Source organism: Epinephelus lanceolatus, chromosome 10 (assembly GCF_041903045.1).
Source record: "Epinephelus lanceolatus isolate andai-2023 chromosome 10, ASM4190304v1, whole genome shotgun sequence".
NCBI classification, from domain to species: domain Eukaryota; kingdom Metazoa; phylum Chordata; class Actinopteri; order Perciformes; family Serranidae; genus Epinephelus; species Epinephelus lanceolatus.
The window spans coordinates 27,750,945-27,774,201 of record NC_135743.1 but is presented as its reverse complement, the minus strand read 5'-3'; the positions used below and the strand labels follow the sequence as shown (position 1 = coordinate 27,774,201).

The following is a 23,257-nucleotide window of genomic DNA, read 5'->3' as shown; positions in this document are numbered from 1 at the left end:
TGTCCCTCCATTGTGACATTAGAAAGTGTCACATTTATCTTCAACGTTTTGTTTACTTCCTGGATTTTTCCAACATTGAAATTCTGACCAATCCAGAGCAGCTTTCTCGCGCAACGCATTTGATCTGGTCCGCTTGTAAATGCCAATGTCAGAACACAAAACAACTCTAGGCAATTATGCAATTGTGTAACAACATTAGTCCCTGATTCAGACCAAAGCAAGCGAACTCCAGATCTGAAAGCATCCTCAGTCAGATCCAGTCTCCACTCCTCCACAGCTCCACCCTCTTATCCAAATATGGTCACTTCTGGCTCCAATAAACCAGGATGGCGATGCTGAAATGCCGAATTTAAGGTTTAGAAAGGAGGGTCCACAAGCCAATGGGTAACATCGCAACGGGTTAAGAAATGTTATCAAAGTAAGAGTGTCAGTCCTATGTGCTGCTGACATTATTATGATTATGATTACTCATTACTGTTGCTTTTATGTTTTTAATTGATACAAAATTCTTTCAAAACCAGCGATGAAGAAATAATTATACTGTAAAGGTACGTAAACACATTGCAAATCATTTGGGATGTTAATGAATGTTGGATTCATACTTTGTGGTTAAGAATTTAGACAAATGTATTAAATGGATGAACTGATCGAAATGATTGCTACAGTAAATACTTTGATGGTAGAATACCCCCATTGTATCTGCCGAACTATAAAGTGGAACAGCAAACACAGCTGTCCCTTTTGCTTCAAATGGGAAATCTCAGAGATGAATTCTGCTTTATTTACAGAGGATAACTTCTGGTGGAGGGCTTGAACGCTTTCTGCTAAGATAAATAATGCTGAAAAATTAGAGAACACAATGAACTACCTCTGTACTGTATACTGTATGTTGTTCAGGACAGGTCTGCAAACGATTTGTCTAACATGTCAATACCACAGATGGGTGAAGTGGTCACACCCCTTTTTGTCCCAAGGATACACAACTACAGGCAGGCAGGCAGTCTCTCTCTCTCACACACACACACACACACACACACACGCAGAGACCAGTGCAGGGATTTATCTATTATGCATGAATTTGGTTTAATTGCGGGGATCCCATTTGCATAACCTCTCCTAGTTTGATCAAATATGCTCATCTATATTGCAGTCCTCTGACCTTGGCTGTGGGCAGGTTAGCGCTTGTGCATGTGTGTGTGCATGGGTATACAAGATGTTCAAGTGTACATGTTTTATTGCAGGCACATATACTCACTGACTGTGTACATATTCCATGTGTGCCAAATACATTTGTGTGTGTGTGTGTGTGTGTATGTGTGTGTGTGTGGGCCATGGCTGAACCTCTCTGATTCTTAATAGCTCCTGTCATCACTGCTAATGCTGGTCTGTCTATGAATGGTGTAGGCACCACAGGCATAGTTAATATCAATATAAATAGAGTCTTTCAAAGTGTCAACATGCTGCAGTCTGAATTGGGGAGGTCACATTCAAAATATAATTGGTTACAAACAGGCTATTACATTCAAAAACTGTAATCAATAACACGCAACACACAAAAACATCAAAGTTGCTTTCGGTTACCATGGAGAATGACTGCAGCAGCCCTATGTACTGTTAAACAAACAGGCTTCTCCAGCTCAAGACTGTAATTTGACTTTTAGTCTGTATCAGCCCTCATTTCAAGATGTGTAGCAGCATGTTAGACTGTAAACCCAAGACTTTATATTGCTAATCTATTCCTTATTAAATGTTGTGCATGTAACAATAAATGATGTGTAATCTAAATCTGAATTTTAACAGTAAAAGTAAATGAAGCTGGGGTGTGTGACCATTCTCTATAGTCACCAGCCTTTAAAGCCCCGTTTTCACCAAACATTTTTGGTATGGTACCTTTAGAACCAAAAGTTCAGACATGGTACCTGGACTCTAGCGTTTCCACCGCATACAGTACTCTTAAATGTGGGTGGGGTTGCTGTCACTCACTGCTCAATCCAGCACTCACTGTATTTCCTCCTATGTCAGTCTGCACCTAGTTTTCGTCCACAGAACGAGGCTGCACGCCGACATTTTCAGACCAATGGGATCTCTTTCAATGGGATATTTAGAAATAGCGGGTTTGTGCATTCAGTCCTTCTCAGGCAAGCTCAGGGGTTAAGTGTTGCCAGAGCCCACAGGAACGATGCTTTTTTTTCTCCATGTGAGGATTGGAAAATATGCAGTTTGCATAATCCAGTTGAGATTAATATACATTTTTTAACACTTAAAGATTCACTCATTACTAAAATTGTATGTCACCCAAGAGAGATATTAAAAGCTACAGTAATGGTCGAAGTTTAAATTTAAGATGTGCTGATGGATTCACGTCGTCACCTCATGCATTGAGTAACATTACAAGTAAACGTTCTACCTTAAAGGTTGCTGGCAGTCGGCCCAGTGAAATACGTTTTTCTCAGACTCCAGCTGCTGCAAGAGGCAGCAAATCATCATTTTATTTTATAGTTACAGTCTACTTATATATGTAAAACTCTACACGCTATGAACAGTGGTAACACCAGCCACAACTGCATACTGAAATGAACTGAACCAAACCGTGCTGCTTTAGAATATGACTGAATAAAAAGATGTGGAATTGGCTGTTTAGCTAACCCTGACACATGACTTTTTTATGTCAGTGGTTCATATTGATGGTAGATATATATTTAATGTCAGGTCTCAGCTCCCTACTAGTACTTGGGTGCTTATTTGTAGGTGTTGGGCTCAATCCACATGCAGGTGCTTGCTATTTTGGAGACCTGGCAAGGGTGATAATGTCTGATCCTTGCATACTGTTGTACTGGTTTGCTGTTTTTAGTTTGGGGCTGTTACACAGGCGAGGGCATTTCAGTGTGATTAAATCAAAACTCAGCTCACAGTTTTATTCCCAAATGAAATAAAACAATACTAAATACACAAGTCCACTATGTCTGGTAAACTAAATTGCCTTCCTAATGAAGTGAGTTGGAACTAAATAAATTATCAAAATATTTTTCCAGATAAGAATGTCTGATGTAGGGAGGCCTGTTGCAAAGATATTATCATTTTCAGTGGAGATGAATGGGGGAAGAAAGGCCTGTTGTCATGAATGGAATAGCTCAAATTTCCTAGTCAGTATTAGAGAGGACATTGCTTTCGTCCTCACTGTGGTCTGACACGAATGGGCTTTTACAAATGTTTTTTTTTTTTGGTTTGTGTCAAATTCTCAAGTGATTTCACTGGCTAGAGGCCAAAATCAGTTCTTTCAGATGCAAAGAGAGGAAAGCAAACACTAGGTAGCATGAACTGAGATGAAAATGTGTCCTCTTGAGTTGAAAATGTTTTTGGTTGAGCAAAACAATGTGGTGACCTTAAGTTGTGAGACAGTAAATTTGAGGAAAATCAGAGATAGGGGAGTTCCTGGTCTTTTTTTTAATCAGTCTGTTGCATACAGTCAGTGTATGTTATTACATAAAACTAGTCCATACCCACTGAGTGCACAGTTGCCCACGTACAGTTTCACATGGTGTGTGTTTGGGATACAGGTCATAGGAAATTGCAGATTAAATAGTCAACTGAACCCATTAAGAAGAGCAATGTATTCAGACAGAGTTTTTGTGAATTTGATAGTACGATTGCTTTATTGAAAGTACAGTAGTACCATTGCCAATAGTGGGATAGTTAGTGGACTAAAACTGTACATTAGTAGTTGAGGTAGCACGCTGAAAGGCAGATAGTTTATATGTTGTATTGACTTAAAAGTGGGGCGCACTGGTAGTTCACATGGGAAAGTTGCGGCTAGCCCTTGTTGCAGCAGCCATACCATACCATGACTTAGTCATACCAAAAATTAGAAAAAAAAACCAAAACATTTGTCCACAGGGGGAGCCACAGCGATCGGTCACATTTTAGCCATGTTTAAGCATTTTTCTGTTGTTATTGCGCCACCCAGTTGCCAATTAGAGTTAAATTTCTCCAGTCACCTTGAGGCGTCCTGTTTTACATATCTACCAAGCTTAGTAAAATTCTATATGGCGGTTAGGCCTAGATAAGAAATTAGCTCTCTAGCGCCCCCATTTTGTTTGCTTGGGTCAATAATGGAGGGGTCCCCTCAGATTATGTGTGGTCATATGCCTACAAAGTTGCGTGGTCCCTAGATTATGTTCACCGAGTTTCATGCAGATTGGTCAAACTTCCTAGGAAGAGATCGATTTTAAATGTTTTTCAAAAAAATTCAAAATGGCGGAAAATCTATATAATCGGAAGTTATGGGTTATTGGGGCAATTTTGTTCCTCCTGAGGAGAGGCATCTCTGTGCAAGGTTTCATGTCTCTACGACATACGGGGCATGAGATATGCCAATTCAAAGTTTGCAATTTCAGTCGGTTGCTATAGTGCCCCCCTTTGGCCAATTGATGTAATATTGCTTCATTCACATCCTCCCATGACCCTCTACCTACCATCGGTCCAGTTTTCTTGAGGTTTTCAGATGGGTTACTATGCCTCTTAACCTTGTACAAAAAAGAACTTGGCTTCAGCCCAAATGGTAAATATTTGTTTGTATTCTCCTTCCCTTTCCTTCCTCTCTCCTTGACTTCACCGATAGTAATTCAGCTCATATAACATCTGAACCATCTGATGCTAACAATGTGAAATTAACATAGCAAGACAGAGGCATTTAGTAGTAGTGTAATTAAGACATCGGTCTACTTGTAAATTGTCAACACCTTTACTTTGTTCACATCTCTTAAATCATTTCAAGAACCCTCCGTATCATCCTGGCCTCTAGGTCGAAGCTACTGCCTCAGACCTTAATTCTAAACCACGTTTGATGGATGGATGAGCAGACAGATGGATGGGGGGATCGATGGACCGATAAACGAATTGGCAGACAGATGGACGGATGAACAAATGGATGGTTGGATAAGTGGATGGGTGAATGGATGGATGGATAGGCATTTTTACACATGGCTGTCTGTCTGCATTCCTGTCATGTCCAAAGCTGATTTTTTTTCACCCAGCTCCCGTGTGTGTGTGTGTGTGTGTGTGTGCGTGCGTATATAGGGAACAACTTTTGTTTTTTTGTGTGTGCACGGGTGTATGTGTGTCAAGCAGCTGTGTTCAGCAGACAGGTTATCTTGGAGGGATGTGCCTCAGACGGCAAGATGATATTTATTCAGAGGGGCAGATTTGATTTCTGCTTGGACCATTTCCTACTGTAGGCTCCGTGTTGTTTAATCCTGTGAGATTCTGCGAATATGTGAGACGGCGCTGACTTTTGGCCCAGGCCTGATACACATACTTAAAGCATAGGAGGTGTTTTTGGCATACATACATTCTGTTTTTTACCAATATGCCAAGCAAACTGTGGGTGTGCACTACCTAGACCTGTGCTACATGTACGATTTTATGTTTGTGATGTCAAATTACACTGATGAAAAGTACTTGATGTTTTCTTCATTTAAAGCCAGGGTTGTTATGTGCATGTGTTAATGTGTTTATATGAATACAAAGCAATGCAGACATACTGTAGCTACCATAATGGCTACATGTCAATAGCAATCTAAGCTGTCCCCTGAGGCTTAAAACCACATAAACCGCAGATGGTATAATTCAATTTGCTTGGATGCATCATTTCATAAACTGCTAATTCACTTGCGTTGAATGAGTGCTGTGTTTATTACACAGCCTTGTTCATTATGTGCAGATGATAAGTGACATTATAACATACTAATTGCTATAACAATCTGTACATTTGTATGTTACTTTTATTATCATTATTATTATGTAACATTTGTGTGTTTAAAAGTTTTGAATTCCTTATCGAATGTTTTACTGATCTTGTAAATCAACTTCGTGTTTGCTCCTCGCTGCCCCTCCGAGGTTTAAGCTGTAAATAGCAATAACGCCACTGGAGATAAAAAATGGGAATGAGTCATTAATTATAGGACAATGGTTTGGCGACGGGGCCATTGAGTGCAATCTATGAATTAGGAGCTGGCCAACAGTCAACCATTTGCATGATACTGGGGGACTAAATTGCGATTCCAGAGATCTATTGAGAAACAGTTGTGGGGCAAAGCTCATGCATCTAAGTCAAAGGAAGCTAGGCACACATTCATAATAAATTATCCCTCATCTATGCAATCACTTGAAGAAATGATTGCTCTCTTCTCTCTCATTAGCATTTCCTCTCTATTTCTGTACCGTGTCTTTCTCTCTCCCCTTTTATTTCCCTCTGTACTTCATTCTTTCTCTGTCCTTATCCACATCTGTATTTGACTCAAAGGCACAAATGCATACCATTATCCAAGTGCACTCCATTGTGTCGTCCCACCTTCCCCGAGCCAAACTGTTCCTCACTGCCATTTAGGTGAATCTCTGTCCCTGTGCATTTACCGAGGCAATGACAGGTGATGCATGGTAATGACATCAATTACTGAAAGCTTTTTCTTAGAACATCCCAAAGACGTTAAAGCACAACTAATGTTTGTATGAATGAGGGGAGAGGGGGCTTTCAGGAGCATGAATGCAAGGTTTTGTATTAGTACAGTTGGAGGGAAAAAACACACTGGAGAATATAAAGAAAATCCACCTATGTTATGTCTTGTGCTTATCGGGTGGAGTAGTGATGGCTGGAGAAATACTAAGGTAAAAACCAAGATTGTGGTCATGGATAAATATGAACAACAAATCTGGGATGCAAAATCACAATGCCAGTGTAAAAGCAAAGCCAAGCCACCTTAGATTAGGATATGAACATCACACTATGTCCTAAGATTGCTAATGCAGGTGGCACAAGACGACGTGCACCATACAGTCGGAAATTACTTAGAGTGATATCAGGTGTAAAATACAAAATGCATTAAAAAAGATCATATGATCACTTTAAAATGAGAAATTGAGATTGTGAATGTCATATAATCAAGCTCGCATAGTGCCAGTTTAGTGAAGGGCAAATACAGAATAAGAGTGACTGCAAAATAAACAGAGGTGAAAGGATAGTGGGAGAGAGAGAGAGAGAGAGAGAGAAAAAAGACACACACAGGAAAATAAAGAGATAGAGTCACAGAGGATGTGTACAATCCTGTGTCTTTAATCCCTCCTCAGATGGACCATCTGCAACCCTGTCAATGTAGCTATAATTAAAGGTTACGACAGCCGAGGCCACCCGGCAGGGGGTCTGCCTGTCTCGACCCATGATGCACGTCAAACGCACCCCTTCACCCTCCAATGTCCCTCTGCATTGCCCCTAATCTGGTGCGACGTTTGCCAGGAAATAATGCAGAAAAGGGGTTTTCCTTAGGAAACTATGTGCCAACAACACTCCAATCCAATGACCAGCACTGCAAAACATAGCAAGCACTTAGACTGGAGGTTTTTAGACTCTTTAAATGACAGTGATACTGGATTTTATTTTATTCCATCCTTGCTAACAGCCTTATTCCGATCACACATAAGCTTTTTTGTGACTGAGGCTCAGCAAACTTGGCATAATGATATATCTTTGCTAACTTCACTATTTTTGCAATGCTTCCTCCCTGTGATTTCTCTTTTTTTTCTCTCTCTCTCTCTCTGTCCTGTCTGTGCCAAGATTTGCAGTTAGGGAAAAAAAAAGAAAGGTTAACTGGGGTGGACTGTGTGTAGCGGCAAATCTTGGGAATTCTCAGTCGCCGAGATGTAATTGTAAGTGAAGAGGGACTTGTGTGTCTCTCCTTGGGCAATGCATATAGGCTACACTGGTCTCCATAGATAGAGGCTACTCAGCTTAGGCTGTGCAGTTCTGGAGGATGCGAGACATCTATTTGATCTGACTTAGTGGTCCTGCATACATAACTATCTCCCCACCACACAAACACACAAATCACCCTCCACTGCACACGCGCATATATTCTGTATACACACACACACACACACACACACACACACACAAACTACTGTATGTAACATTTATTAGTTATCTGGGCTCACACTAGCAGGAAAAAATATTGCCCCCCTGCTGAGCTGCCACAACAGTGAAAACACTGTTTGCAATATTTCTCTCTATCTACTTGCATCTATCTATCTCCCTCTTTCCATGTGATTCTATTCTGTTATGGCGGCTGTAGTTTGTGGCACTCTATACTGAACTGTATTTTTAATGTTTGTCCAACTTACTTTGTGTTCATGTGGAAGCACAGAATATATATATATATATATGTATATATATATATATATATATATATATATATATATATATATATATTTTTTTTTTTTTTTTTTTGAAAGCAGAATATGGCTTCATATCAGTTTGCTATGTTGTGATGTTAAATTCCATGGCATGTAGCCAGTTGTGCCCAATAAATGAGCAGCTTCAAGTATTTGCCTGTTAAACAGAAGGTTTCATTTACAACAAAAATGGTCCTGTTAGATACACTATATCGTTTGGTTTTAGTGATTTTTTTTTTTTTAAAGGTCCAGTATGTGGGATTTAGTGGCATCTAGTGGTGAGGTTGCAGAACTGTAACTTCTCCTGTGTGCCAAACGTGAGTTACGATGGCCCATGCAAAAACGCGACTGGCCCTATCTCAAAAGAGTGTTTGATTTATCTGTTCAAGGCTACTGTAGAAACGCAGCAGACTCTGTGGAAGAGGACCCACTCCATATGTAGATATAAACAGGTAATTTTAAGGTAACAAAAACACAATGAGTATTATTTTCAGGTGATTATGCACAGATTAAAAAATAGTTTTGAATATTATATACATTTTCCCCCAAAATATGCTCCTAACTCTTCCACATTGAGAAAGTGAGTGGTGAGAAAGATGAGTGAAGAAAAAAAGCAGAGAAAAAGAAAAAGTCCGAGAATATATGGTGGTGTTAAAAGAAAGAAACAATGAATGCAGCACAGTGTTATTCAACTGTATGCTGCAATGTCTGTGCCAGATTCTCTTATTAGAGTGGCAACAAGTGCAGGTATTAGTACTCCTCTTGGACCACGTCCAACTGTACGCACACACCACACCTACACACAAACACACACACACACACTGACAGAGCGTCTGCCCTTGCAGGTGTTTGGCTTGCTAACAAGCGTCCGCTCATTATTCTTTTAGCAGGCCGATTAACCACTGGGATCGTAACAATCATGATCACTAATCAGCTGATGAAAGCCACAACATCATAATTCAGAAACTTGCAAGCCTTGTTTTTCTTGATGGCATTTAAATAGTAAACCTGTAACTGTTCATGTAATACCTGCTTTGGGCCATAAAGCTTCTCTATATCTGCGTCTCAGAAAGAGAAAAAAAACATGAAAATTGTTTCCTAACTAGTTTTATCCTGATAACTTTGTGATTTTAACGGATTGCAAGCAAAGATAAAGTTGAATGATAGTGTCTTGAGTCTTATGACGGCTGGGACAATGTTTCAAAGTTGCTTAGTGTAACATGGATTTTACATCACAGGATAAAAATAAGACCAAAACACTGCATTAGTGAATTGCAGGCTCCTGTCAGGAACTGTGTGGTACCCTGGGATTTACCCTTGGCTTATTGCTATGAACTAAGTAGGCGAGAGGAAATCAATATCTGGTGACAGCTAGTCAATCTCAGACTCAATGCTGAAACTCCAGTCTGCTTATAAGGAAGGATCTTCCCCACACACATTCAATCTCAACAAGAAAGCCGCGTAGCTCAAGACGGAGAAAGCCCCATGTAAATTGGACCAAGTAGGAATAAATCGGCTGACAGCATCACTAAATAACTTTAAGTCCAGCTGTCCCTGAGTGGAAATGGGTTTACGTCGACTTGTACTGGGAGCATTTACATGTGGGTGAGCCTGTGGTGGTTTTACATGCCTGGACGCCAAATGAATAGAAATCCTGACACATCGAAAAAAAAAATGGTTGAAGCTCCTAGGTCTTAAAAGAAGCCCTTCAGCATGGAGCAGGAGTGTTGTCAAACAGCAAAAAAGCAATTTCAGTCCTTCACGGTGGTTGGATAAATCAGATGATGCATTTCTGTGTGCATGCAGGAGTTGATTTATCAGGCAATATCAGTAGTGTTGCAAAAAATCCCCTATTAAGCTTAGGTGTTTGTTATCCTTTGGTCGGCTGCCTTGAAAAAGTGTCTCCCTCTTTTTTTTTTTAGTTACACATAACAACTTATATACGTTGCAACTTTTATTTGTGAAGTTTGGCAAAAATAATAATATATTTATAGCAAAGGCATTATTATACTCTCATTTGTTGGCTAAATACAGTTTGTTTATCAGACTTTAGTGAGACTAACCTTGACATCTATGCATACATTTTTTACACAGCTTATCCTGTTCTTACATACTCCGTGGGCAGGTCCCAGTCTATTAAAGGGCTGACACTTGAAGACAGGAAGGGCAGTGGTACCTTGTGAAACTAGACAAGCTAACTATACGTTCATACCAGAGGCTTCCAAAGAGGCAAAGTCTCTCGCGGAGGCCAAGAAGCACGACTGTCAAAAATATTTCGCTCATCACGTGAATCATTGAACGTTCAATCGTGCTTGTCAATTTAAAGGAGCCGCAAAGCGGACTACTGGCTTGAAAGCAGCGTAGTGCTTGCTGTTGTCCGGTCGAAAAGCTCATAGTTGGCCTACAGAAAGTTATGTTTGGTCGGTGAAAACAGAAAACATATGTCATGCCATTCAAATCAAGCAAGGAAGACTTGCATGCTACGTCGTAACATTAGCCTGCAATTCTTTCCTCTATTACTAACATTACACACTTTAAAACTCACCAGACCAACCAAGTACCTCCGTGACGTGGTCCCATGCATCGTTTCTATTTTGATCTCTGTAACCAAACAGCGACACTTTATAAAGGACTGAGTGGGCGCGAACGCAAGTAATAAACTCTCATTGAAAGTGAATGACTCCCGCCATTTTGGAAGCTCTGGTCACTGTTGGTTTGAACGTACAGTAAGGCATCCATTGGTACCAACCACGTTAGCATAGCTTACTGGGAAAGGGGCTAAATAATGCTTCAAAGTAAGGCAAAATTTGGGCAACAGAACAACTGGCATGGCCTTTTTCAAAGGGGTCCCTTGAACTCTCACCTTAAAATATCTTACTGAAAATGGGTTCTATGAGTGCCCACAAGTCTTCCCTAAACTTGAGGCTTGTTCCCCAGTAAATGTTTTGTCCTTTACAATCAATATAATCCTTCAAAATAAAGCTGTATATTTGTCTTCATAAAGAAAAGGACAATCAGCCTATTTAAAGCACAATGAATCACCCAACATGTAGATACAAAACATAATACCACAGGATTGTTGTGGAACTCAAAATGTTAACTGTACCGGTGTGAGTCTATGCACATCCGATATTTAGTAATATTTAACTATTAAAAAAAGAAAAGAAAAGAAACCAAAGTATATCATTATGTGATTCCTTAACTCTCCATATTGACATAAGCCCTGTTTCCACCAAGCAGTAGGGTACAGTATAGTTCAGTTTGGAACCCTTTTTTTCGTTTCCACCCTGAAAAGTTGTGGATGGTACCAATGGAACTGTTCCATAATGTCCCCATTTTTGGTCCCCCCTCTGTTGGGGTACCTAGCACACAGATCTGGTACTAAAAGATGGAGCTGTGAACACTGCAGTCTGTTGATTGGTCTATAGCAGATGGTCACTCTGCTCAGGGCTGAGCTGGGGCTGGTTTTAGGCTCATGTAACCACTGTTCATACCATGGAGAGCTTTATTAGTAGACTGTAACTATAAAATGAAAGGATATTTTGCTGCCTCATGCAGCAGCTGGAGTCAGAGAAAAAAATAACTCAATTCGCTGTACCTACTGCCGGTGACTTTTAAGGTGGAACATTAACTTGTATGATACTCAATTTATGAACTGACAACATGAATCCATCAGCACACCTTCGATTTCAATGTGACAACTTTGACCATTATTTAAGATTTTATATGACATATACTTTTAGTAATGAGTGGATCTTTAATTTTGAGCGGGACAGCATATAGCTCAATCCTCACTCAAGAAAAAAAAGTGTCACAAAGCCTCGTTCCTGTCGGCTCCAACAACACCAAACCCCTGAGCTTGCCTTAGAAGGACTAAATGCACAAACCTGCTATTTTTAAACATCCCATGAAGGGAGACTCTCACTGCAGCCTGTTTTATATTGTTCTGGAAATGTTGCCATGCAACCTCGTTCTGTGGACGATAAATGAAGTGCAGACTTCCATCTGTGTGTGGAAATACAGTGAATGCTGGACAGAGCAGTGAGTGACAACAGCTCCGCCCACATTTAAGAGTACTGTTTGCAGTGGAATCGCTAGGGTCTAGGTACCACGTCTGAAGGGTTACTTTTGGTTCCAGAGGTACCATACCAAAAGTGTTTGGTGGAAATGGGGCTACAGTTGTTAGCTAGTCTAAATAGACTATTAAATCAGCATAATTGTATTTATGTAATCCAGTTATGACTTTTGATTTTGGTGCGTCACCCCAAAAATTCCAATGGACCCAACTAGCAACTCCTTTGAAAAAAATCTGAGGGCACCACTGGTCCCCCAGCCAGATTTGAACCAGGAACTTGGTGAATGCATCATAGACCGTTGGGCCACAAAAATGGTAAAGGTACGAACAAGATGCCAATAAGTGTTGAAAGTGACAGCATGGTATTTTTTTTTTTTTACAAACAGAAACTATGCTTACATGTCTTAAGAAACCATAAAACCACTTCATGTAGCTTAACTTTATTGCAACCATTAATACAGTAATTGGTTTCACTGGTAGTGGGTGGAATTAGTTGCTGTGGTTTGTGGTTGAGATGAAAACATGCAGCTCTTGTGCACCCATGGCACAGGGTTGCATCCACTGCAATACTGCTGCATTCACCACAAGCAACAGAAGCCTTATTTTTGCTTTGTCCCATAGTGTTAAAAATACATTATACATGTCACATATTGTATGTGTTCAGTCAAGTCAGTAGTCAGTCAAGTCTTTTCCCTGTAGGAAGCCTAGTTGAAAAATCGGTGACCTTGAGAGAACAGTCTTAAGAACATTCAGCTTCATTCCATGCCTCTAACTGCTGTTTTGACAAGTGCAGCCCAATCAGACATGTTGGTTCAGGCTCCATTTTCTCACTCTCTGGTGACTGTAGGGGGTCACAGGGTGTGTGTGAGAAAGAGAGATACAGACACTGAAATAGAGAGAGAGGTAACTGTGTGTGGGGGGGAATGTGTATCATCCTGTGCTGGTATTATGCTTATGGGGGACATTCATTTTCAATTATGTGTGTGGGGGGTGTATGTGGGCTTGTTTGGGGGCAATTTGTGGTGTGTCTCAGTGCCTGAATGAGTATCTGTGTGTTGGGGGCATCCATTCACAACCGGTGATAGCAGCATGATGAGAGACAGCCAGGGGCCTCAGGACCCGAGGATACAGAGACCCCTGACACATCTACCTCCCGGTGTATGTGACAGAGAGAGACACCAGCATTTATATGTGTCTAGCATCCCTGTGTGGTATGTGTGTGGGCATGTGCGTATGGTATGGTGTCAACAGGCTGCAATAATAACCAGCACCAGAGGGAGACATTGGGCACCTTTTTTTCAGAGCCTGTCCTGACTTTCCTGACCCATACTAATATACTGAAAGAAGGAAAAAAGAAAGAAAGAACACATATTCAGATAGATGGAGAGAGAAAGAACGAGAGGCTAGTTGAGCTGACAGATTGCAGGAGCCTTGGAGCAGGGCCTAGTTGTCCTCTGTGTATGGTTGGCTGGGGGGTAGGTGATGTCAACCCCTGACAGGTAATTTGGTCTGAGTCGGACTCCCTGGGGCCAACAGCACACATACACTAACCCAACGCGCACACACACACACACACACAATCACACTCTTGTGCACACTCACATGCACATGCACTGTCTCGAACCTGGCCCAAATCCCCTTAGCTACTCTATATTTGGCCATGCTCTTCAAAAGGACATTAAGACGAAACACATGCAACAGTGTCAAGTGTTCTTGCAACAGGGCAAGGGGGTATCTAAAACAAAAAACAAAAAAAAAACATTTGAACAGTTTGAATGGATTCACTATATATTTTAATATTATATATATATATATATATATATATATATATATATTTTTTTTTTTTTTTTTTTTGAGTAGTTTAACTGATAAATGTTAGCTGAATAACAAAACTCAGAGTACAGCACTGCTAGGCCTCTATGAGGCTGTTCCTAGGCACATTTCAAATGTTAGCATTCAGATGTTTAGCAGTTGCAATGTTCACCATCTTAATTCAGCATGTTATAATGGTAAAAATGGATGATGATGTGAATGTCATTACAGGCAGTATCGCACAAGTATAAATTTAGACATGAAGATAGCACTAAATGGAAAGTTAATGGATTACTAAAGTCGTAAGGATTCATCCTCTTGCATGGCAATCCATTTCATATCTGTTGAGATATTTTGTGTGGACCAAAGCAGTGGACTAATGGATGAACAGATCAACAGCCCAACCACATAACAAAAAGATAATAAACTCAAAGTGTAAGCATTTGGCTGAAAAAAAAATAGTATTGAAAAAAAAAATTAGTTAGTTTTTGTTGCCACAAACATTTGTCTGTGCAGGATTTCCAGTGTGGGTATGAAGCAAGGGTGTAAGTAACACATTACATTTACTCTCTCATTACTGTAACAAAGTTGTTATTTTGTTTTTTTTAATCAGCAGTTTCACTTTTAGGCTACATAAGTAGTTTTACAATTATCACAAGTATTTACTTCACTACATTTGAGCTGCATCTGTTAACAGAGTAAAAGCAAAAAGATGAAAAAGTCCTGAACTACGTGAGAATGGAAATAAAAGAATCTAGATACTGTATATCAGCTGCAGCAGAGACGAACCTGCTGGTCCATCTATAGCCACACTCTGGCAAATGATTTATTATAGATCTCTGCATCAGTTTGCATTCACTGACTGGCCTAGTTCACAGAGTGTGGTTATAATTGGTAGTATTGTATCTCCGCATTGTTATATGAAGAAGCAACATTTCTTTCAATAAATGACTGATTTAATGTACCACCTGGTGATGACGCTAACACACCCATAAAGTTTGTGACTGGATACACTGTCTGGGTAACATGTTATCTTAAAGGAGAAGTCAGGTATTTTGCACTTTGAGCCCCATTTCTGGGTTGTTTATGATGAAACAGAGTGGCTAAGACCAAAATAGTGGCGATTGCTCATTTTCGGAGAATTTGGCTTTCCCCTGCCTGGCTTGAAGCTATAGTGCGTAACTTCTACAGGTCCGTAAATGTCTGTTTCACCCGGGCCACTACTAGAGGAGATGACACAATGCTGATTAAGCTGATCGGCTCCTAACATCTCGCGGTATTTTTCAATATATATCATTTTTAGTTTGCGTGTCGACTGGCAACATTCCTGCGCTGGCGCACAGGAATTGCTTCCTCACAACAAGAAGGGAGGGGGAGGAAGAGCGGAGAGTGTCACAGCAAGAGGTAGAGCAGGTAGAAAGTGAAAGTAACATGGCGGAGAAGCGGCCGAGACACGGTTCAGAAGTGGTCCTACCACAAAGAAAAAAGCCTGGACGTTTGGCTGAAGGTCTGTTAGCAAAGAAGGAAAGTGATCGACGGAGAAGGCAAACAAGGATTTGCAGTGGCGTCGCTTTTCCTCGGTGGAGAGCCCTGAAGGAAGAAATTGGGCTGAGGGCAGACACGGGTGTTGCCTTGCTGCTGTTGGATAAGTAAGTGACTTGGTTTATAATTATATTATGAGTAGTATGTGCTGCTGTTACATGTACTGGACCTAGTACTTTATTATTTTCTTGGAAATGGTGCTATGAACGTAATGTAATGTTAGCAGCCTGGTGTTCGCCACGTTGTGTAGCGTTGTGTACACGGTGTGAAGCAAGTGTTTCTCTGTGTACACCATGTGTGGTGACTGGCGAGTGTTACTCTGTGTATGGTGTGTGGCAAGTGTTACTCTGTGTACGGTGTGTGGCGACTGGCGAGTGTTACTCTGTGTACATGCTGTGTGGCGACTGGTGAGTGTTACTCTGTGTACAGTGTGTGGCGACTGGCGAGTGTTACTCTGTGTACATGGTGTGTGGCGACTGGCGAGTGTTACTCTGTGTACATGCTGTGTGGCGACTGGCGAGTGTTACTCTGTGTACACGGTGTGTGGCGACTGGCGAGTGTTACTCTGTGTACGGTGTGCGGCGACTGGCGAGTGTTACTCTGTGTACACGGTGTGTGGCGAGTGTTACTCTGTGTACATGAAGTGCCGCCGGCTTATTCGTTGTAATAACGCATTATCTGCTGGGAGGCGACAGAAGTTACGCACTATAGCTTTAACACTGCTGCCTATGGCCATGTGTGAACCTGTCCGTAAAGCCACCTTAAACATTCGTTTTCAAAGCCATGAAACTCACCGAGTGGTGAGCGGTGTTCGTTGATGTTCTGACATAAACATCGTAGCAAACTGTGGTTTCCATCCGTGTTTTCGCTGTTCATCTCGATTGTGGAACTATTTTTTCAGCTGCCTCACACCCGTGTGTAAACTTCCACTTGATCGTTCGTTTGACCCTGAAGCGTTATACACTCCATCCCACTTGATGGTGATAATGCTCCTTTACGTGGGTGTCGCCAACTAGCAGGAAACCATTGCAATGTAATGGGACACAGAGAAGAAGCAGAAGAAGAAGGTTGGTGTTGTGTCCAAAGGCATCGCACTGCGAATGTTGTTTACAAGCGAGTAATCCATTGTGCAGTTGTTTTACAAAACTTCTTCATTCGTTCTCGTTCTTCCTCCAGGAGTGCACACAGCACTGTCGAGCCGGCACTTTCGCTGAGCTAAAAGACTACAATGACTACAACCTTGTCGTAAACAACCCCCTTTCCGTTTCCGGTGGCGGATAACTACCAACAGACAATGAGGCTTCTATAGAAAACCAATGGGGTAGACACAATGTCAAATAAATCATCATGGAAACCACAGTTTGCTACGATGTTTATGTCAGAACATCAACGAACACCACAGACCACTCGGTGAGTTTCATGGCTTTGAAAACGAACATTTAGGGTGGTTTTAGGACAGGTTCACACATGGCCATAGGCAGCAGGGGAAAGCCAAATTCTCAGAAAATGAGCAGTCGTCACTATTTTGGTCTTAGCCACTCTTCCTTTAACGCTAAAATGTTCATAGTGGATCCTTCAGTGAGGTGTGAGGCCTGTCTGATGTGACTGTTAAGCCCTGATGTTACTGCATTCAGCTCATTCAACTCAAAATGTTTTGGATGAGAGGCCAAAAGGACTGGTTATATTTTCCTTTGAGAATGAATGAGCAGAGAAGTTGAACCTGGAGCAGACTGATGTATACCTTTTTTTAATTAATACAGGTAGGTACACCACAACAAAGTCATTGTCACACTAGATGAGAATGCCAATGTTAGGTTTTACCTTAATTAAACAGAAGTATCATATAACATTGTAACCCCCTTCCCTTTAAAAATGTAACACAGTAGTTTCCTCAGAATACATTTTAATCGACTTGCTTTTTACTTCTGTTTGAGTACACAAGTCCTTTTACCTTTACTTAAATAAAATTTCTTTAAAGTATCGGTACCTGAGGTGCAATATTCTAGTACTCTTTCCACCTCTGCTGTGAGGTATAACACTGGACAGATGCAGTGCTATAGATGTGTGATGAGGGACTTCCTCAGCTGTAACAGTACCCGAGTTGAAACTGTGTTGGGCAGGTTATGCAGTCAGTCTCTGTCTGTTGGCCAATTACTGTATCTCTCTCAGCACTGAGAACTGAGGCTCTCACCTTGTCTGCCCCAGCTGTCCCCATAGATCCCCAGTGTGTTGTGAATGTGAAGGCATGGTGAGGGCATGTCATCTGGCAGGCTGGCTTGGTCAGTTACTGCTGTTTTGGCCGAGGTGCATGCACATTGGCTTTAGACCACAGAATCTAAATAAAGACGCTCTTAATGACTTCCATTAATCCTCTATACTGTATATAAAATGCTGGCTGACTATATTTTCCTTTTTGTGCTGGTTGAAAAAGAAATATTTGATGACCTTAAGACTTGATGTATTGGCAAAGCATCAACTGCCTGAAAATTCAGTTTAAAACTGTGTTAAACATTTCAATTTTACAAGGTTTCTTAAGCTATTCATAAATGCAGCCGCACATATTTTCATGAAAACACTGTCGGTTTGACTTCTGGCCATTGCTTGATTGTCTCTGCTGAAAACTCCTCACAACTGACCTTATGCTAAGCCCCGCCCCTTTGTGATGGTCCAACAAGCTGTCAGAGTAAGCATGGAGCCCACACTGTAACTAACTGCACTCCCTGAAGAAATGTTATCATATTTTTGGAAGAATGAAACAGTGATTCCAGAGAGAAGCAGACAGAGGGGTCTACAGTCTGTGTTTGAAGGATATATCCAAGATGTCAAACTGACTCAGCAGCAACAACAGGTTAAAAAGACAAAGATAGTTAGAAGCTAAAGCCGAACTATAGGTTACAGATCACAGTGTAAAAGTGAACCACCACATTACTGCTGATCGCCACAGATGACAATGAATATAAAGGGAAACTTCACCGATATTGAACCAGCTGTGTGGCATCGCAGTGTGTGCAGATGAAAATAAAATTTTTGGGTGTGACTGTAGACCACAAAATCTCCTGGAAATCACATATTAAACATGTCAAAGCAAAAATAGCAAAGACCATTGCAATTTTGGGGAAATCAAGACACATTCTTGACTATAAATCACTACATACTTTGTATAATGCACTCATTTTACCATATCTGAGCTACTGCGTAGAAATATGGGGTAATAACTACAAATCCAACCTACAGCCGTTATGCACATTACAAAAAAGAGCAATAAGAATCATCAATAAAACTGGATATCTTGAGCATACAAATTCATTATTCATAAAGACACACACTGAAATTCACCGATATAGTTAAACATAAGACTGCACAAATCATATACAAAGCAATACAGCCTACCTCCTGGTGAAATGCAAAAGATATTTAGGAAAAGGCAGGGTGGGTTTAACTTGAGAGAGGAATTTAATTTTAAGAGAATTAAAGTCAGGACAACTCTGAAAAGTATGTGCATAACAGTCTGTGGGGTGAAATTGTGGAATGGTCTGGAGAAGGAGCTCAAAAACAGCACAAACATAAAACTGTTTAAAAAATTATACAAAAACATGTTTCTAAAAAACTATGAGGATGAGGAAAAGTAGGGTGGAGAGTGGAATACTATTTTGATTACATAGGGATAGGTGATTATAAACCTAAGAGAGAGTCTGTTGATTTTGTTGTTTTGTATTTGTTTTTTTTTTTGTTGTTTTCTTTTTTTGTTGTTTGTTTGATTGTTTTGTTTGGTTTTGTTTTGTTTTTAGAATTATAAAACTAAGAGTGAGTCTGTTGACTTTGTTGTTTTGTATTTGGTTTTCGTTTTTGCTTTGTTTTGAATATGGAATTTTAAAACTAAAAGGGAGTTTGTTGACTTTGTTTGTATTTGGGTTTTTTGTTTTGTTTAAATATGTAATGATGGAGCGGTGAATAAGGGGTGGGAAATGAAAAGCTTGGCTTCCTCCTGCTCCTTTTCGAGCATACGTTGTTTATTGATTTGAACATTGGTTTTGTTTTTTGAGAAACTATAACACGTATGATTTATTTTATGTTTTTTCTTTTACTTTCTTTTTTTAAATATGTTCGAAATGAAGAATCAATCAATCAGTCAATCAATCATCAACTATAATAATTATGTTTTTTAATTCATTTGTTTCATTAAAGCTTCATTTTGTAACACTATATTTAGAGGTTGGGAAAGGAAGTGGCAAAGGCCAAAGATTGAAAGACCAGCCCTCCTCAGAGCAGTTCCACATCTCTATCTCACAGCAGACCCCATATATCCCCTGGTGCCTTCTGGGTGTGAAAACATGTCAACATACTGGTTGGCCTGGTCAGTGCTACTCTGGCCTCTCTGGACTCACTAACTGTCTAGTTTATGTCTGTCTGTCTGTCTTCTGTTTGGATAAATTTGGCCTGGCTTGACTATGGCCTGTCTGTCTGCTACCCAATTATTTTCCCCGAGCCAAGACCCCTGAACTCTCTTCTTCTAGGACAGACGTGCAGATCCCATGTGTGCTGTAGTTGTGTCACTGAAGGTTGGCCCGGTCAGTGCTGCTTCAATGAGGCATGAGATATCTGCCTGCTTGTGGCTGGGTTGGGCTGTTCAGAAGAGTTGTATGAACAGCCATCTACAACAGAAATATTATTGTAGGCCTATAGTTGAGTTGTTCCGCTGGATAAGGGTTATCTTTGAATATTGTAGGAGCTATTTTAACCCTCTTGGAAGAGAGAAAACGAGTCACTGCAATGTTCATTATATCTGATATTTCTTTGTACATTTTTGATGATGTGAACTGACCGAAAATTAATATAATCCGTGCTTTTGCTTTTTTCTGTTTTTTTGGATTTGCTGTGAATGTGTTATATAGCCCTTGTAAGCCTTGATAAACTATAACTAACTGCCTTGGCATTTTTATCTTTGCCGGTCTGTGTTATGGCTCCCAATTATCTTCCCCAGGCCAAGACCCCAAGACCCTCCTGAGAAGAGAGATGGAGGAGTGGTCCTGAGGAGGGTCATGGTCTTTGCAAGATGTACCAGCACTAGCAAAATAAATTTACTGCAAACACACACACACACACACACACACACACACACACACACACACACACACACACAGCCCATCACCATTCCCCTCAAATATCGCTCGGCAGAGTTATGTCCATATACATGCACACACACACACATGCAAATTCATTTGCGAATACAAGCGCACTGTACAGGCATTTGCAAACTAATGAGTTCACAAGGGGTTTAACATCAAACCTCTGGGGGCCGGAGAATGTCAGGGGAGTTAAGCAGAGGTGAAATGTTGGGTATGAGTGTGTGTGAACTCATGTATGCATGTTATGTGCCTTGGATACAGCGGTCTGATCTGAAAAGAAACGCTTACTGTTATTCATCACAACTACTGCAAAGAGCTCTTTTTAGCCTTTATTCTATAAGCACAAGCTCTTTGACAGCTTTGGGTTTTCTGATATAACATATCGGCCCCTGAATCCCTCAAAAGACAAGCATGAGAGGAACGGAGCACTTGGAGTATCTGCTGTGTCAGTGAGTAAAGAAGGTCGTCAAGAATAAAGACAGAAACAGAAACAAATCACCAAAGAGGCGATGGATCAAAAAGACCTCCTGTATAGAAACAAACCTGATATTCGATACAGTAGCAATATCAACAGAGGACAGTTTAATGGATACAATATATCATCCTCTTGCTCACTTTATGAACTGAGCACCGAGCAGCAGCACTGAGGCTTCAAAACCAGAGGAAGGGCTGATAATAATTAGACTAGAGGGCCAAAGGGCCAGTGACAGGATCATTTGTGACTTGACTCTAAGTGGCTTGGAGTGCTTGGAAAACACCTAGAAACTGTTGATTTGAATAGTGCCCTGCAGAAATCATATATCTTCAAAGGAGCGCACTTGATGGAAATTCAGGCAAAAAACAGCTTTAGTTTCCCATCTTTGCATTCAGAGGATGTGTGGTTTGTCTTTGTTAGTCCAGTCAATCTGTGGTTTGACCCAGGGAAAATTGCAACAGTAATCATTCAAAGTTTTTCGTGATATCTTGAGACAACCAAATAAAATTGAAAATATACCGTTATATACAAGGTAAATGCAGGGCTTGGAATTTGGGGCCATTATGTCAGAGCATCACACAAGAAAGTGCATATCTCTGCTTCTGAACATGATATTTTCATATATTTAATGTCTAAACGTTATTTTTTTAGGATGTTCTTTCACATGTAACCATCAGATATGTCCTGTTCTGAATGTGCAATTGACCTATGGCTAAGCCACACCCCCCTCCACTCCTTTCCTTGGAAAAACTATCAACATTCAGTGACCAGCACTATGGCAGGTGTCACAGTACAAGGCATTTCGCAGGAGGCAATTGATGATTTTTGAGGACATAACGATCAGATGTCATTGCGAAGTAACCAAAAGGGCCCAAACTACGCATTTGAGGGATATATTAATCATTTTATTGTTGAGTAGGTCGATGAAAAGCTTAAATTAGCCTACAAGCCAAAATTTACAGGTCACAGTGTACGCTTGTGAACCGCATGTCGTTGCTGTCACCATCAAAGACAACAAGTTAAAGTGCCACTGAAGTTAAGGTTTTTGGCTCAGAATATGAGAAAAGGATAACAGACTTTTCACCATCTTTACCAAGAGTGTCTCTCCGTTAGTTTGGTGCTACAGTATTTACACTGACTCATTCAGTATAACGTGTGCCAACCTTTGTTATCTCTGCGATTACAGATAAATTAATGAAGCTAAGCTCCAGAAGTTAAGGTTAGCTTAACTAGAGCCCTTTGGACAACAGCTAACAGTGATGTACGATCACCAAAGTACAAAACTAGAACAAAATAGGCTAATGAACTCCCAGCAAACAAGGTGACATGATGAACAGCGCAGCTAGGAGCTAACGTTAGGCTAACTTTAGCTAACGTTAGCTAGAGATGTTAAAGATAACTTTATATTTCTTTCCAGCAAAGTGACAATATGTTGCCTCAAACACAATGTTGACTTACCTTAGAACAGATGTAGACATCATTGTTAATCTTATTCACGTTGAGTTGATGTTGTGGTCTAACGTTACCGCACGACTTTATCCAAAGGAGACACTTTTCTCAGTTGAGATGTGGTTTAGGAAAGGGTAAAAAATACACCTCGTCGCCCAGCCTCTCAGGATACCTTGTGTCAGAGTTGTACCCCATGCACACCGTTTGACCATTTACTTCAAATCTCCGAAAAAGCTCATAAAACCGAACGAAACTGACTTTCTGTGATGCATTTCAATGAACATCAAGGCGGAGAACGTCCGAGTGTATGGGAATGTCTATACACCCTGTGACTGGCTCATTGCGTTTGAGGGCAGGGCTTAGCCATAGGTCAATTAGGGAGTACCCTTACCCCAAAATTACCTTTTTTTAAACCCCAAAAAAGTCAGTAAAATTAGGTTATAAAGCATATTTTCATTCAATTTTCTGCGCATATAGATTTGTCTGGCCATGAAAACCATGATGCATATCAGCACTCATGCCTTGGCTTTTTTTTGGTTTAACTGATGTTGCCAATGA

At 40.6% G+C, this 23,257-nt stretch overlaps 1 protein-coding gene across 1 annotated transcript in view; it reads right to left on the bottom strand.

Moving 5' to 3' along the window:
* LOC144464523 (fucolectin-like) overlaps positions 1-22,975 on the bottom strand; it is a 42,553-nt gene extending 19,578 nt beyond the window's left edge. The window contains exon 1 of the mRNA XM_078171907.1: positions 22,709-22,975. Coding sequence (XP_078028033.1) covers positions 22,709-22,731 — 23 coding nt within the window. The 5' untranslated portion in view covers positions 22,732-22,975. The remainder of the gene's footprint in view (positions 1-22,708) is intronic.
* Positions 22,976-23,257: the final 282 nt, after the last annotated feature.